The following is a 15491-nucleotide window of genomic DNA, read 5'->3' as shown; positions in this document are numbered from 1 at the left end:
TAAGATTGAATCCAAGAGACTGAACAAGTAAAATATCATCAATGCTTTTGTCCTTGGCATATCAATTTTACCTAAGCCAATTACCTTTCCCTTGTTGTTGTCGCCAAAAGTAATATACTTTAGAGATGAAGTGGTTAAGTTGGGATCGACAAACAACGAATTGTCTCCGGTCATATGACTAGTCCATCCACTATCCATTATCCATTCGGTACACCAGGAGACATAGTCCTGCAGAAGAATTAGGCTTTCTTAACCACCCACAGCTTTGCAGGTGGCTTTGGAACAAATGAGCGAGCAGGATATGATTTCTTTCGATAACATAATTATAACTCGAAGTAGTGCGAGCATAATTGTAAGAATAGGCATTGAAATTCTTTCCAGGTGAATGAGTATAGTGGTTGAATGAGGTATGCATGTACTCATTCTGTCGAGCATTTTCAGCCTGCATGGTTAATAAAGGAGAGATAGGCAATGCATTGATAGTTTTCCTGGGCACCCAGATAGCCCTTTGGGGGGGGGGCATTTCTGTTATTTGGTCCAACATAGCGAGCAACAATCTCGCCATGTTGGTTTTTGAACAGCTTATAGTTGTCCAGAGAATCATCATAAGAGTATTCAGGAATAGGAGAGTCATATCCCGAAAGAAAGCTGGATCGAGCATTTTGCTCTTGGCTGGCACCCACACAGTGTGAGGATACTGATCAGGTTCCCAGTAGGTGCCATTTTCATTCAGTTTCCTTTCGAAACCGATACCTGTTTTCCTGGGATTTTTGTGAAGAATGGATTTGTTCAAAACATCACATAGGGTTTGATGCCCTTTGAAGATATGAACATTCCTATCTGAATAAGATCCTTCAACCTAGCACTCTCATCAGACACAGAATCATTTTCCTCGGCAGAGGGGTTAGCATTCAAAGAAGATTCAACGTTACTACGTTCAAGGCATTTTAAGCAAGCTGGAGCAAACACTTCAGATTTCTCTTTGAGTTGTTGGGTGAGAAGAGGATTTTCTCTGATCAAATCCTCGTGAGCCTCTCTCAGCGACTCGAGTTCTTGTTTCCTTTTCAGGTAATCATAAGTCAATCTCTCGTGGTCAGCCGAGAGAAAATCATGACGATTTGAAAGTTCATCCATTCGTGACTTGAGAGTGGAATACTCTTCGGTCAACGACTGATTTTTCCCTATCTACTCAACCAACAACCATTCAGATTTCCGGAGGGTTTTCTCAATTTTCTCAAGAGAGTTTTGTTGTATATTGGCAATTTTGATCAGTTTAGCATGGTCATCCTCATTCAAAGAATATTGATCACTAGTGTGAACCTTATGATGTTTGGAGGATACCTTTTCTTTTGAAGCTTTGGCCATGAAGCAGAAGGCATGAGATTTGTCGTCGCTTGAATGTTTGTCGAAGAAGTTTGATGCAGGGGAGGAGGGACATGCTATGCCAACCATGCCGGTGTTGGAATCTTCATCGGATTCATCAACTTCTTCGGAGTCAGATGACTCTTCTTCATCTGAATCCATTTCCTTGCCGATTACGCCTTGGCCTTGCTATAGGTATTCTTGCGGTTGGAGGAGGACTTGGAAGGGTTCCTTGAGGAAGATCTAGACGAAGACTTGGAGGTGGAGTTGTCCTTCTTCTTGAAGAACTTCTTCGTTTTCTTCTCATCACCGGAGTTGTAGGTCTTGCTCTTGCTTTTGCCTCGATAGTTGCCTGTATCATATCTTCCACTAGCATGGATTTCAGCTTCCCAGAGAGGGCAGTACGAAATGAAATGTCCCGGATTTTTGCACTTGAAGCAGGTGTAATCTCCAGTAGGTTTTGATGAAGATTTTGAACTACCAGATTTGCTTGAGCCTTTCTTCTAGAACTGGTTCTTCATGTGAAGATGTTGGAATCTTTTCGTGATTAGTGTGAGATCTTTGATGATCCTCTCTGGGTCATCTGAATCTTCTTCAGCATTTTCTTCGGAGAAAGAATCAGCCACAGCCTTGAGAGCATGGCTTTTGCGATGACTTGAACCATAGAGATCTCTCTTCTCTTCTTCTTGTTCCTCATGGGTGTTCAGCGTCTCCATGGTATCAGAAGAGTCGAGAACTTTGAAATCAGCTCATTCCCTGGTCACCAGAACTAGAGTGTCGAATGAACTGTCAAGAGATCGGAGCAGTTTCTTCACAACTTCATGGTCAGTGATGTCTTTGGCACTAAGACCTTGTAGCTCATTTGCGATGTCACTCGGACGATTGAAAGTTTGCTGACAGCTTTCATTTCCAATTAAACTTTGCTCAAGAATGAACTGTCAAGAGTATCAATGCAAGCTTCTTTCTGAGTTGAAACACCCTCATTTATGTTCTCGAGAATGTCCCACAATTCCTTCGTAGTTTCACACTGACGATAGCGAAGAAATTGAGCACATGAGAGATGGCCAACTATTTCATCTTTAGCTTGAGCGTCCATCTGAATGAGTTTCTTCTCGAGATCAGTGGGGGCTTAAGGCACTTCAACCGTGAATCCAAACTGCACCACATTCCACATGTCATCATCAATAGCTCGGAGACGTATCTTCATCTTCTCTTTCCACAAGGAATAGTCCGTCCCATCGAAGATGGGAATCTTGAGATGCGACTTGTAGCTCACTGAAGACATACTTAAACTCTAAGGTGGTTAGACGAAAATGAGCAGAGTCAAGGAGTACCTTGCTCTGATACCAATTGTAGGAACGAATTATGTCTACCAGAGGGGGTGAATGGGAGTTTTAAAATTTCTTAGAAAATCTCAAAACTCTCGAAACCCAGCAGCGGAGCGAATGAAAAACAAAGTATAGCGAGCTAAGACAAACTGTCGAATGGAAACTACAACATGCATCGAGAGAAATCACATGATAGAAACAGTTCGAATGTAAATTGGTGTGATAGAGATAACCGGTGATGCTCGATGGCAGCAAGGTATTTGGTAGACCAGTTCGTCCTTCTGCACAAGGTCTACATCTGGTTGGAGGGGTTGTGACTTAACACGGAAGATAAACTCTCTTCGCCCTATTCTCCTCGACAATTGGTTCGTCAACCAATGTCAATCACTTGTGGTAGATACTTGAGGCGATCTCCGAACCTTTACAGAGTTCTTCTTCGAGAACCACAATGACTCTTGGTCTCTGAAGAAATTGACACCTAACCGTCTAGAGAGTTTGCAGCTCTCAAGAGTAATAGGGGGAGCGTACTGGACTTAGATTCGAGTGATGTTGAACCAGTATCTAAATTTTCAGCTATATGAGTTTTCTCTCGGTGGATTTTAAACTCAAATCACTCGGAGAGGAGGTTGATCTTCTCAGAATCAAATGGAGCAGCCATCGGACAAAGCCGGCGCGGGGTGGCTATTTATAGCCGCAGCCTTCCCATGATGAAAAATGACCATTTTGGACACTCGGTCCAGCCAATGGCCAACCGCTACGTTCTCAATGGTCGGATTTCAAAGAGCAACGGTAACATTACTTGAAGAACAAGTAATGCTAACTCCTCGATCAGAGACAAATCTCTCGCAGCGAAGAAGATCACAGTCTCTTGCTGGCAAGTAGTTTGCTCGGAACACAAAGAGATTTCTCTCGCGACTTTCATAGGATTTGGGTTTAGCATCAGAGAATCAAAGTTTCGACTGTTACACCCCTCTTAATAGTATGGTGGTTCTGTGACTCAATAAAGAGAAGAGAAACAACGGAAGAAATGCTACGTCTTCACTTCGTCTTCAATCTCCTCGGTCGCAGTCACTTCCTTCAGGCGTGCACCGAACCAATTGCTCCACGTCAGCAATTGTGAGGGGTCACTCTTGTTATCATAATCTTCGGGGATAATCTTCACTGCTACGCAGGGGAATTATCTTTGGCGTTTGAATGAAAACTCCTCTTGATTCCAGGGACCTGTTACTCTGTGTGCACTAACAAACACATAAGTCCCACATTGTTTTATGTCAACAAACTCCAAAACATAAGGGGTCAATCGTTACACCAGCAGGTTGATTAGTGGAAACGGAGATATTTCCACCCGTGAAATTGCATGGGTTGAAGGAATCGGCCACAAGTGAGAACATGCATTTTTGCGCCAAAAAAAAAGTTAGAACATGCATTGATGGATGGGTGGATCCATATACTTTAATCGGGTGTAGGTGCAATTTCCTGGGACGCATGGCCGCATGGGAACATGAATATACTCGGATCGTCGAGATGCATCTTTATTATTGAGATCAAGTCGAGAGAGCGGGTAGCTCCCTGAAATGGACGTGCAGAACTTGAGATGGCCAACTTGCCTTACTACTATTTAATAACCGCGCTAAGGACTAGGTGGACAGTGGTATCACAATCCATCAGAGTTCAAATTCTGGTGCTCGCATTATTTCTAGATTTATTTCAGGATTTTCGGCGATGTGTTTTCAGTGAGAGGTGATGTTTTCGTCGACGACGAGGCGCCTACGGTGACTTCCTAAATCTTAAGATGATATGCCGGTTCAGTCTCTCGAAGATGCACATAGGAGTAGGATATATGTGTGTGCGTTCATAGGGATGAGTATATGCGCGTGTATATAAGCGCTTGTTCCTGTACTTATGCTAAAAAAAATACTGTAGAATACAGTACAGCCTGCTGGAGCAATAGCAGAGCACCACGTGCGTGCGTTTGCTGTGACGGATCTCATCACTACGCATAGATTTTATCTTATATACTACTGTATGATTTACTATTTACTGACGTGTTTTTATGTGAATGTACTAATACTGAATGTGTGTAACCTATATATGCAAAGTCCGGACGCGTCCTCATTTTGTTTGCATCCTTTTCATGCTTCAGTTTGAGCCAACAAAATGAACCATTATTGAGGAGGAAAAAGCTATATCAGACTTGTCTGGGCCGTCTGGTTTGTCCGTTTTATCTTAAACGGACGCGCGCGAATAGGATGGGGTCGTGCAGTGGAGTTGGCCTTACCGGAGCTAGCACTGTGCCCTGGTCCAGTCAACACCTACTAGAAAGATGGAGATGGTATTGAGACGTGGCCTCTTGTCCAGCAACGGGCGTAGCAAAGCCGCTCACAGCAACTGCACCGCTGCTTTATGGTGAATGGGACTTTCCCCACACTACGCAGATGATAGATAGATACATGTGTGGGGTCTGGACTAGTCCACATAAAGACCAACAAACCGAGGAAAGAGAGATGTTTGCTTTGCTCGTGAAAATTGAGTCTTTGGACCGAGAGAGACTGCACACCACCCCTTCCGTCCGTCAGCACAGCACCGCACCACCTGCAAACTAATCAACATTCACGTGGATAGCAAAACTCACTACCACATCAAATATTTACTTGCATCGCTCGCCGCCAAGCAGTTGCATGTAAGTTGATGCAATATATGGTAATTCCATAATTTATTTAGATCAAAAACAAAACTCAATAATTTGTAACAACTCAAACTAAGAAACTTGATGATTTCACATAAACAAGATGCAAAACAGATAAGATGCAACCCAAGAAAGCTCACAAAATTCAGAAGAAACATATTTCACATAAACAAGCACTAGGAGGATTATCAGCTTTCCTACCAGCTCAGCCCGGACCAAATTCAGTCACTTGATACATCATCACCATCATAATACAGTCATCAAATCTATAGACTAAACTAACAATTAAGGATCAACATCCATACTATATCATGCTCAGCACACGCACAAAATGTTTCACCGAGCACTAAAACACATCCATCTAGCCAACCAAACAGCCCGCAAGGCTCACCCGAGCACCTCTTGCGGCAAAATTCTCCCCTATCATCAACTAGCAGCACAAATCTTGGAATCGCCAAACCGGAAATAAAATTACAGCAGGCATCACCCTCCTTTCACCACCACCACCACCCTGGAAGAAAACTCAGGCTCCGGGACATGGAGGCCTCTGGAGGCCTAATCGACCATCAAACTGGATTAGCAATGCAGTGCACAATCACAGAGCACTATGAGTCTACCATCTCATCTTGCAATTCGCTTGGGGCAATCAGCCCTGGGATGGCAAGCATCCGTTGCCTTTCCTTTTCTCTTTGTACCGCAGCCTCTTCCGCATACAGATCCTTGTTATCCTAAATAAGCCAGCCACAGTTAAACCATCAGAAGAGGAGCTTGCACAAAGAACTTGTTACCAAAGCAGTATAGGATTGTCATCAACCTTATGATGGCATAACGAAATTTACCTGGGCTGAGAACTCCTTTGATTGCACCAGGAAGTCCCTAATATGGTTTTTGAAGCTTGGGAGGTCATGTCTCGAACCAAGGAGCCCATCAACAAACTTGGTCACCTGCGCAAGAAAATTTGCCAGGTTCATAATGGCACCAAGTCAATGACAGTATAGCTCTATATTAGGATGATCATACCTCAGCTGCCGTCATGTTAGGAAATGATGCTCCAAGAAGTTTGATTGTGTAGTCCCGTACAAACATGGCATTAGATGGATATGATGCCGTGGATGCATCCCATAGAGGTTCAGTTAGGCCATCAACCTACATATTAACAAACCTAATCAAGCAGACGCACACATACAAACACTAGATGTCATGATATTAATCATGCACAAGAAACATACCACACAAAACAAGTGTTGTAGCACCAAAACATGAAGTTTGAAGCCAGGCTTATGAAATGAATCTGTGAGAACTGCAAAAATCTCCTGCTCTATAGTCAAAAAATATGTTTTGTAGAACTGATTCGTGAATTCTGAAGCCTGCAAGGCAGCCGTATCAAAGAGTTAGCTTCCAAAGAATTACATACAGCAAAGAAAGGATGGACCAGATGTTCTTGCCTGAAAATTCTTCAGAATTTCCAATAAAAGACTAAGACCAGTCTCGGCAATGTTTCTCTCTGTATGTCTAAATGCCCAGTTGATCGAATCAATCACAAGCTTCAATTGCTGAAACAAACAGTCCGATAATCAAATTAAAGAGAAGGAATTTGGGTTGCTGTATTAATAGATACCATCAACAGGGCAAATAGTAGTAATTAAAAAAAGTTACCACAAACCTGGCTGGAAAGCTGAATTAAAGCTTTGAAGCAATGGGTGCCGATAGCACGAAGTAAAGAGAAAAACTTGAGGCGGTGCTCAGGATAATCTTCAAAGTTTTTAGTAATCATCTGGCCAGACCGAACAATCAGCGAAATCTCGACGTGTAACTGAGTATGAACAGTAAAAACAAGGTTGCAATTCCTACCTCAAGAGTACACTGGAAAACAGCCTCGAATATACGAGGCACATCATCAAGCATTTCAGCTTTGTACCTTCAGTATAAATACAAAGATTAGAAATGATGGACAATAACAGCAGAGTAGTTAAGTATTAACAACAAATAACTGAATATGAAACCTAGATGACTGACAGAAGAATCTTCATACAAGCTAAAACTCACTAAGTAGAGAACATTTTAGTTCCCAGCTAGAGAAAAAATGGGTATCAAATTCAAGGCAATACTTGTTTATAATTGTTGCAAACAGGGACAGGACTTCAGATTCCCTTGCATCAGGCACATTTCTAGCATAATCACCAAGAATAGGATCCATCATTGGAGGAACAAACTGCTTCCCAAGGTGCGGTAGGTCTTCAGCTTTGTCCACAAATGTCTCAATCAATTTCAATGTTTCCCTCTTGATAGATCTGTTTGAAGTATTATATTATTATTCAGTAAGACAGATAAATGAAAAGAGAAGGATAGATATCAACGATTAATACCTTAAGAGTTTTACAAATGACGACTTTGAGGCATAAGGCCCCCCTTCAGCAATAGTGCTTGATACTAGCTCGCTGTACATTCTGATACAAATATAACACAAAGGATGCATTAGATTGTGACACATTGCTCGTAACTTTGCACAACCTCAAACTATGACAACAAAATGCGGAGGCACAATGAGTAGCATTTTGGACTAGTATACAAGCAAATTTCGACAAGATTGGCTTGCCCCAGCTTAAAATTATCATGTACTCCATACTAGGCTGCCCAAGTTTACAGGACCAGGTGACACCAGGCAGGACTAGTCCAACGGAAGAGGTTATTTTTACATCTCAAAACTTCGGAAGATGCTAACCAACACCCTATAATACTATAAACATCATGTGGATGCTAAAGAAAATACCTGTAAACTGTCAGCATGTCGAGGAAGATCAGTGAAATTTGTGGGAAAAAGTGTGGTCCAAGCGAAGTCGCAACACTTGTGTTTGTCTGCAATTGCAAATAGCAACATCATGTTAGTACCAAGTGAGCAATCACAAATAACATTACGTCCATACCACCCAGGGAGCAATTGCAAACATCATTCTCACCTTTAGCAACAAACTACTATTAGCAAATTTGTGAAGGTGTCACTAAGAACAGCATATACCATACTGGTGCTAATTCATAGTCTCCATACAGGCTGGTTGGTAAAAATGTCAACTAAAAGCACTATAATTTTCTACGATAAAAACACTCTAGCAAGCCTGTGAGTTCAGGTATCAAGTGTGTTTATGGTGCATTTGGCAAGTCCAGATAACTATTCTGTGCACAAACCAAGTGTTCAGGAGACTGATCTTTTTGAGGAATGACATGCAACTGAGTTTGGTCGTCTAACAAATATCATTTCTTGAAGTATACCAATCACAATCTTATAGTGAATTTATAAACTACGTAAAGAACTTCAAAGCAATAAACAGCCAACATCATTGTAGTTTACACTTGTAAAGCCACAATGATCAAATACAGCCTCGACTATTACCTGCAAGATGTTAAGAACAGATCTGATAACATCTTGGTTCTTCAGGATATCAATGCTTTGGCCTGCCTGTCCAATTATTTCTGCCCATTTCTGTCAAATCAAATCACAAGATAACATTGTAAATACTATCCTTAAAAGAAAGCATGAAGAATGCAAAAGTTAATGGTAAAACCAAACCTGATTAGGAAGGCTCATCAATCTCTTCAGGTATTCGTCCCTCTTAGTATTATCAGATTCAGCTTGAATCATGTGACCAACCTGAACAGTGAGCACAAAGGCACAAATAATATCAGATTCAGCTTGAATCATGTGCTAGCCTGAACATTGAGCACAAAAGGGACAAATGGTAGTGCAAGTGATAGCCTATCCTGGCTCAATTTGTTCAACATACCGATTCATAAAACGTATGAATCTGATGCGGCTCAAGATCAAGAATTGTCGTAGCAAGGTTGGTGAGCAGTTCAGAAACAAATGGTTCGTTCTCGCCCACCTGGGAAATAGCAGGAAATACAAAACAAATGGGCACGTAAGTGGTGAGTATGGTATAGTATAAATGTGATGATGTGTGTCTAAATTGAGTTACCCACATGCGTTTAAGTAATACATAACTAGAAATAAATCATAAGTCCATCAATTCAAATACAGAATTGAAGACAAAAGCAATGTGATTAATGAATCTACCTGTTGTGTCACAAACTTGCGCTTGCATTTCTGAACAATTTTCAGGAATGTATCACACGCCATATCCTGCAACAAGCAGTGTGTTACATACATTACATACAGTAGGATAGGAAATGTAGCAGTTGAAGAGGTACTTAAAACTTTCTGCAAATGCAGAGAGAAGCACAACTATGCACAGCAACAAAAACAGAAGCAGCGGACTGTAGGTGACCACAAATACTAATAATATACTCCCTACGAGCCATATTACTTGTTGCAGCTTTAGTACATAGTAATATGGACCGAAGGGAGTATGTGTTTCACACTACAAGAATTTTCCTGTTCCAACTGAAGAAACTACATGTAAGTGCATCACTGACCTGAACTCCAGGATGCATCTCATGCATGAACTCAAATAATTTGTTGACTACTGTCTTCAGAAACTTCCAATGAGCCCTGAGAAATCTTGGGTACTGACCGACCACATACCTATTAATTCAAACATTGGATCAGCAAAGATATTCTTTTGATAATTCCAAACATGAGAGAATTGAAGCAAACGCGCACATGATGTTACTCGCAATAACAGCTTTGTTGTCTTTCCCCTTCGTGATTTCACAGAGATTTAGCAAATCACGAATAACCATCACCAAGAATCTGTTCTCCTGCAATGTGAAGTGAAGTTAGTAAAGCACCAAGTCCTCCACGAGCATTTATCGAAACCAAATAAATGAGGATAATGACAGGGAACAAACCTGTTCCTCCACCATAGAACCAGATATTGATCCAATAGCCCAGCATAGAGTATTGAGGTTATTCCAACTCCAGTCTTCTCCATTCAATTGCTTAGTCAATTTCTTCAACATCTGGAATAACAAAAGAAGTGTCAGAGTTGCGGCTTAAATTCAAAAGGGCAGTAAATAGAAAACATAAGCAGGGCATCAAATGTATAAACAAAATAGATATTTGCACCCTAGATACACAGACTGAACAGTCTCAAATGAATAATCGTGTTCATTGTCATTAATTGTATTAGTGTTTTGGCTAGATCTTATGGCATTTAAACAAAAAGACAAAGGAGTGCAATTGTACCACATATACTGCATACCAGCTCACAGTAGTGTATACTATGTGTTGCATAATTTCTGAAACTATAATGAAATAATGCGGAAAACATGAATGGCATACCTGTTGCTCTGTATCCTCATGATCAAGATGGGACAAATAGATCAACGTTTCCCTCATGATCTAGTATTAGAGTTAAAAAAGAAGTGTCACATCAGTTTTATGATAGACCTCATAAAGCACCACAGCAACTTCGCAATTTGTTACCAACCTTATATTGGACAAGGACATCATTATCCTTCATTGTTTCCCGTACAATATTGCCATTTTCATCTTCCACAATCAATACCTCTTCAGGCTTTGCCATCCGACAAATCATCAACATTCGTAATTTTGATAGTGGACTTGCATAAAGCTGCCTCCTTTGGTGAACAGCTGTACCAGTACCATCAACTCCAGGAATCATCTGGGCCTACAAGTTAAACATTGGTGTGACCAGAAGGATTTATAACTTGACTACGGAAAGAGTTCACAAAGCAAGAAACAGACATAGAACAAAATGCAGCACATGGATGGAAATATATCACAACAACATAAGAAAATATCACCTCTGTTCCGAATTATAAACATTTTGGATATTTTAATATGGGGTACATACGGACTAAGATGAGTGAATAAACACACAAACACGTCTATATATATACGATTTAGAAAGAAGTTAGAAGATCTAATAATTCAAAACGGAGGAAGTAGCATACATGATAGTTTTTTGACAGAATGCTTAAACTGAAAGCTGGATATATCTAAATCATTAGAAAATCACGTGGACAGCTTTCCTAACAGAAACAAATTAAAAGCACCTGAAGCCCAATCATGCTTACAGCTGGTATTGCAGGCTCCATTTGATTGTGTGCTTCAAAAAGCTCCAAGACAAATACATTCCAGTAATCCAAACACACCTGTAAATAACCATCATGAGAATTACACCATGTTTAATGTATATGCATGCTAAATCAAGTCTAATTTATTACCTTGAAAACTTCAGTGTCATCAACATATGATATTCCGATGAGGTACTCGAGACCAACAAGTAATGCAGCTCTATTTTCTGCAGAAGCCTCCAGTATGCGTATATGATTCTGCATGCACCAGAAAGAAAGAGATTACCACAAAACAATGGATCACACCAAAGAACAGATTTCCTTCTTTTGTATCATTATTACTTATATTACCAACTAGCATGTCTCTGTTTGTAGATCATGGAGTTTGAACATGCAAAACAATGACAAATATTGTTATAAAAATCCATTTTGTGTTACAGCTGGGAACGTGGTGATAACAGAATTAGGATCCTTACATCATCTACATGTCAAAGTTCATCTATACCAGTTAATAGGGTACATCCATAATGTGATGGATCTGACCTTGAAGAAGGCAGTGAAGAAGAGTGCCAGATTTTGTATGAATGCTTGTTCTTCATTGGAACCATTAGCATACGCATTGGGAATTGTTCCAGGAGGAAGAATAGCCTAAACATTGGAGAGAGAAATTCATTAATAAGTGTTCAAACGAAAAGCTTTAGAAAGAATAAAAACATAGTTTTTTTCCCTGAAATACATCATTCACCTGCAGCTGCAACATGAAAAATGTGTACATCTTCACATACTGCACATTATAAAAATCACCGAACTGAAGAGCAGCAACCTGCAAAGAAGAAGTCAAAACAATGTTGCGTCAATCTCAGGGTCACTTTTCTGCCACTATTATGTGACGCAACACAGTGCAGCCTAATAATCAAACTAAAAGACAGAATGTCATTGCATTAATCCAACAGAATAGTTGGAAACAACGCGAAACTAAACATAGCTAACAATATGTTTTCTTTACCTCTGTTAGACACTGAAGTGTAAGGTTCCGATAGGCAGCCATAGGAAAGAACTTCAGCAGCGTCTCCAGCTAATAACCATCAAGGGAAAAATTAAGACGGCTTTTCAAAGATAATGCTGAGATAAAAAATCTGGAGGAATGTAGAAAAAAGCAAAGTACCAATGGCGACTCAAATATGAATCCAACAGGAATCCATGATAAGAAAGCATGAAGCGTAGCCAATGTAGCACGGATCAGCTCAGAACTTTGTGTTGCAGATAGGACATACAAACACAGCTCGTGGATGAGTCGAAATTCACTGTTTCACAAGAAGGAAAATTAGGACAGAAGAGCTAAAATAGTAGTCCAACTAAAGAGTAAAGAAGAGATAAAAAGAGTAACGGAGTCTACTTCTACTCTATCAAATAAAAGCTGTTAGGCAGACACAAATGACAGATGGCCACAAACGAACCTGTTGAGTGAGGACTTGAGTTCTTTAATCTTCTGTTGTGTCATTTCACCTCTTGAAAAATCAAAAATTTCTTCACTTAAAAGCTGCAAATTATTTCATGGTTAATAATTGTTCTGATACATCAATTAAGCAGATGCGAATAGAAACACAGCTTGCCTTCAGTATAGCCATGCAGTTTTCACATATGGTTTCACTGCTCTTTGCTGCTGCAACAAGGTCAGGAATGAAGGATGTCCACCTGGCTGGCCACTCATGCTTCAGAACCTATTACGTTGGCCACAATTCAGAAAAAGTGGTTGTCAAATGCATTTATTGAGGTAATCAAAAAAAGTGAATGAGTTAAATGGATCAAGCAGTACTTACCTGCACCAATATAATGTTGAGCTTATTAACATAAAGCCTCTCTTGTCGAAAGGAAACCTCATTACTTGAGAGCTGGTAGAGTGCCAAAAGTGAACAGCGAAAAGAGTGCGTGAATCAGATTTATTTCATGAGAGAAATGACAAAGGTTTGCCGTATCTAACAAAGAAGTTAATCCTTGCCTGAACAATCACATCAGATATGTAATTCTTTATGCCGTCACGTTGTTCAACCGGCAATGCGTTCCACCTGTACTTGATAACACTTTCAAGTACCTAAAATATATTTGTAAAATAATCAATACATGACAAGAACTAAACGCAATAGCATATGCAGCAAGCAGCTGCATGCACCTACATAATCATATCATATGGATCCAATAACCTCAACTGCACACAGCAAAAGAAAGTCAAACAACAAAATTTGGTGATCATTATAATATCTTGTGTTCCCTTAAATGTTCAAAATCATCACTGCCCTAAAGGCTCACAATTATCACTGCTCTAATAGCAGACACTACAACCATATATGTCAATTTTAAATATTTACAGTAGACTACCCGCCATGCACGAAAAGGACACCAACCAACATCAACCCATACAAGGTTTAGTACCAATAGCGTACATTTGTCAGTATTAACAACACGACAGATGGTTAATGTTCCTACTTATTTTGTCCATCTTGTGCGCAGATTTTGTACGGAAACAGAACAGTGCAGGGTAATGTGAACTGAAATGCGAGTAACTAAATCTCATGCAAAGATGGCACCCAGAACGATTAGATATAATAGTAGTATACTTTGGCATGACAGGAGAAAAATATACGCTACTAGCTACATAACTTGCTTATGGACCATCAACATTTATCCTGGCCTATTTCACCCCCTCTACATCTGCTGTCATGGCGTCATCACCCATGTTTTTTGAGTTCAGTTTCAAGTCAAAAATAAAAATGATGGAAGAATTGCGCAAATATCGAAGGACAAGTATCCTGACCAGGTTTAAAATAGGCCCAAAAGAGGCAGAAGGAAAACAAGAGAAGACATGGCGTCTATCCCAGAAAACAACCTAAAGTATGTTTCTCCGCTCGCAGACAAACCAGGTATCTTTTGGATCACTCTAACTTAGTACTAATAATATAACAAACTATATAAACGTTCTTTATCTCCTACAGGAAAACCAATCAAGTGCATTCTAGTCATATAGTGAGATGCACAACAGCTGGCAGTAACTAGCCAATCAAATTAGTATCGTACAAAATTACACATACGGCAACGGCGCTTGAGCTTACACGCCAAAGCAGAATCCTATTAGACATCCATCTTTTCTACACCATGGGATTTTCATGAAGCATACTGCATGTTCAAATGTGTTGGAACCCTGAAAGCCAAGCGACTAGGCATTTTAACTGCTTAAATACGGTTACGAGTTCGACAAGGAAAATATTAGCAGCGCCATTTCCTAATATAACCGGTGAACAACAGTAGCAAGTGTAATTAATAGCCAGTGCTAGCAGTACTGAATGTAAAACATGCATGATCTAATACAATACCAGCAGCAGCCACGGCATCAATCAACCTTTATTCAAGTGTGAACTACCTTCTAAACTTTTGCAATAAGGCATTCAGGAGCAGAGACTTACTTGGAGGGCAAAGAACTTGGTGTTGAGGTTCTGGGAGTTCTGCAGGATGTGCACCACTTGCAGCCACATGTCAGGGTTGTTTTGCAGATCCCGCAGTATCAGATCAGCGGCGCTCCTCTGAAACAAAGCAGACCGTTTCATCAATCAGCAAAGGTGAAAACAAGCGCATAAACCACAGCAGTAGTAGCATAACCCCATCACTGCTTCTACGCCTAGCATGCAATCGGTTTCCAGGTTGGGGAACCAGAAATAGTAGAAGATACAACAAACATGCAGCGGCAGCAAGCATCCGCCCCCTGTGGTGTATTCAGCCATTTCGGTCAGATGATCACCGCTAAGTCTTCTCCACCGACCAAACCCTATCTCGCTACGAAACTTACCGCTGCCGTCCAGTCCTGAACCCCGAGCGCATAGAGGACCCCCTTCTCTAGAGAGCGGACTAGCAACTAGCATCTAGCGCGTGGCCCGGAAGCCTGGACGGACCAAACCCTAGGTCTCGGCGGGGAGGCGGGCGGCGCTCGGCCGACCGAAACAGACTAGCAAACGCGTGCGCTGGGGGGAGGGGGGGCCGGCGGCGGGGTTGGACGCGGTTACCTCCTCCTTAGATCCGGTGCCATAGAAGGCGGCGACGGTGGCGTCGAGCACGGGGACATCTATCGGCTG

The 15491-nt window shown here is 40.9% G+C and overlaps 1 protein-coding gene across 1 annotated transcript; it reads right to left on the bottom strand.

Annotated features, from left to right (window-relative positions):
- Window positions 1-5520: 5520 nt before the first annotated feature.
- On the bottom strand, window positions 5521-15485 carry LOC119287268 (protein EXPORTIN 1A-like). The gene is made up of 31 exons (XM_037566785.1): window positions 15423-15485; window positions 14829-14945; window positions 13370-13462; window positions 13191-13262; window positions 12984-13091; window positions 12828-12910; window positions 12536-12674; window positions 12377-12445; window positions 12116-12193; window positions 11914-12018; window positions 11521-11628; window positions 11371-11448; window positions 10761-10961; window positions 10613-10672; window positions 10180-10290; window positions 9992-10089; window positions 9805-9913; window positions 9446-9511; window positions 9156-9254; window positions 8942-9022; window positions 8765-8854; window positions 8147-8232; window positions 7743-7823; window positions 7485-7667; window positions 7228-7294; window positions 7040-7150; window positions 6822-6929; window positions 6606-6743; window positions 6397-6522; window positions 6216-6320; window positions 5521-6104 (listed from the first exon to the last, which is right to left on the bottom strand). The coding sequence occupies exons 2-31, from the start codon at window positions 14895-14897 to the stop codon at window positions 5982-5984; spliced, it is 3045 nt and encodes a 1014-aa protein (XP_037422682.1). The 5' UTR covers window positions 14898-14945; window positions 15423-15485; the 3' UTR covers window positions 5521-5981.
- Between the last annotated feature and the right edge of the window lie 6 nt (window positions 15486-15491).

This window comes from Triticum dicoccoides, chromosome 4A (assembly GCF_002162155.2).
Source record: "Triticum dicoccoides isolate Atlit2015 ecotype Zavitan chromosome 4A, WEW_v2.0, whole genome shotgun sequence".
Taxonomy (NCBI): Eukaryota; Viridiplantae; Streptophyta; class Magnoliopsida; order Poales; family Poaceae; genus Triticum; species Triticum dicoccoides.
This window is presented reverse-complemented; position numbering and strand designations above follow the sequence as displayed.

Excerpts from the sequence above, each read along its gene's own strand:
- LOC119287268 (XM_037566785.1), bottom strand. The coding sequence starts at position 14,897 with ATGTGGCTGCAAGTGGTGCACATCCTGCAGAACTCCCAGAACCTCAAC. Across the intron at positions 9,023-9,155 it reads TTCATACGTTTTATGAATCG|GTTGGTCACATGATTCAAGC; the intron begins GTATGTTGAACA and ends CTCACTGTTCAG. Across the intron at positions 6,105-6,215 it reads CAAAGGAGTTCTCAGCCCAG|GATAACAAGGATCTGTATGC; the intron begins GTAAATTTCGTT and ends TGGCTTATTTAG.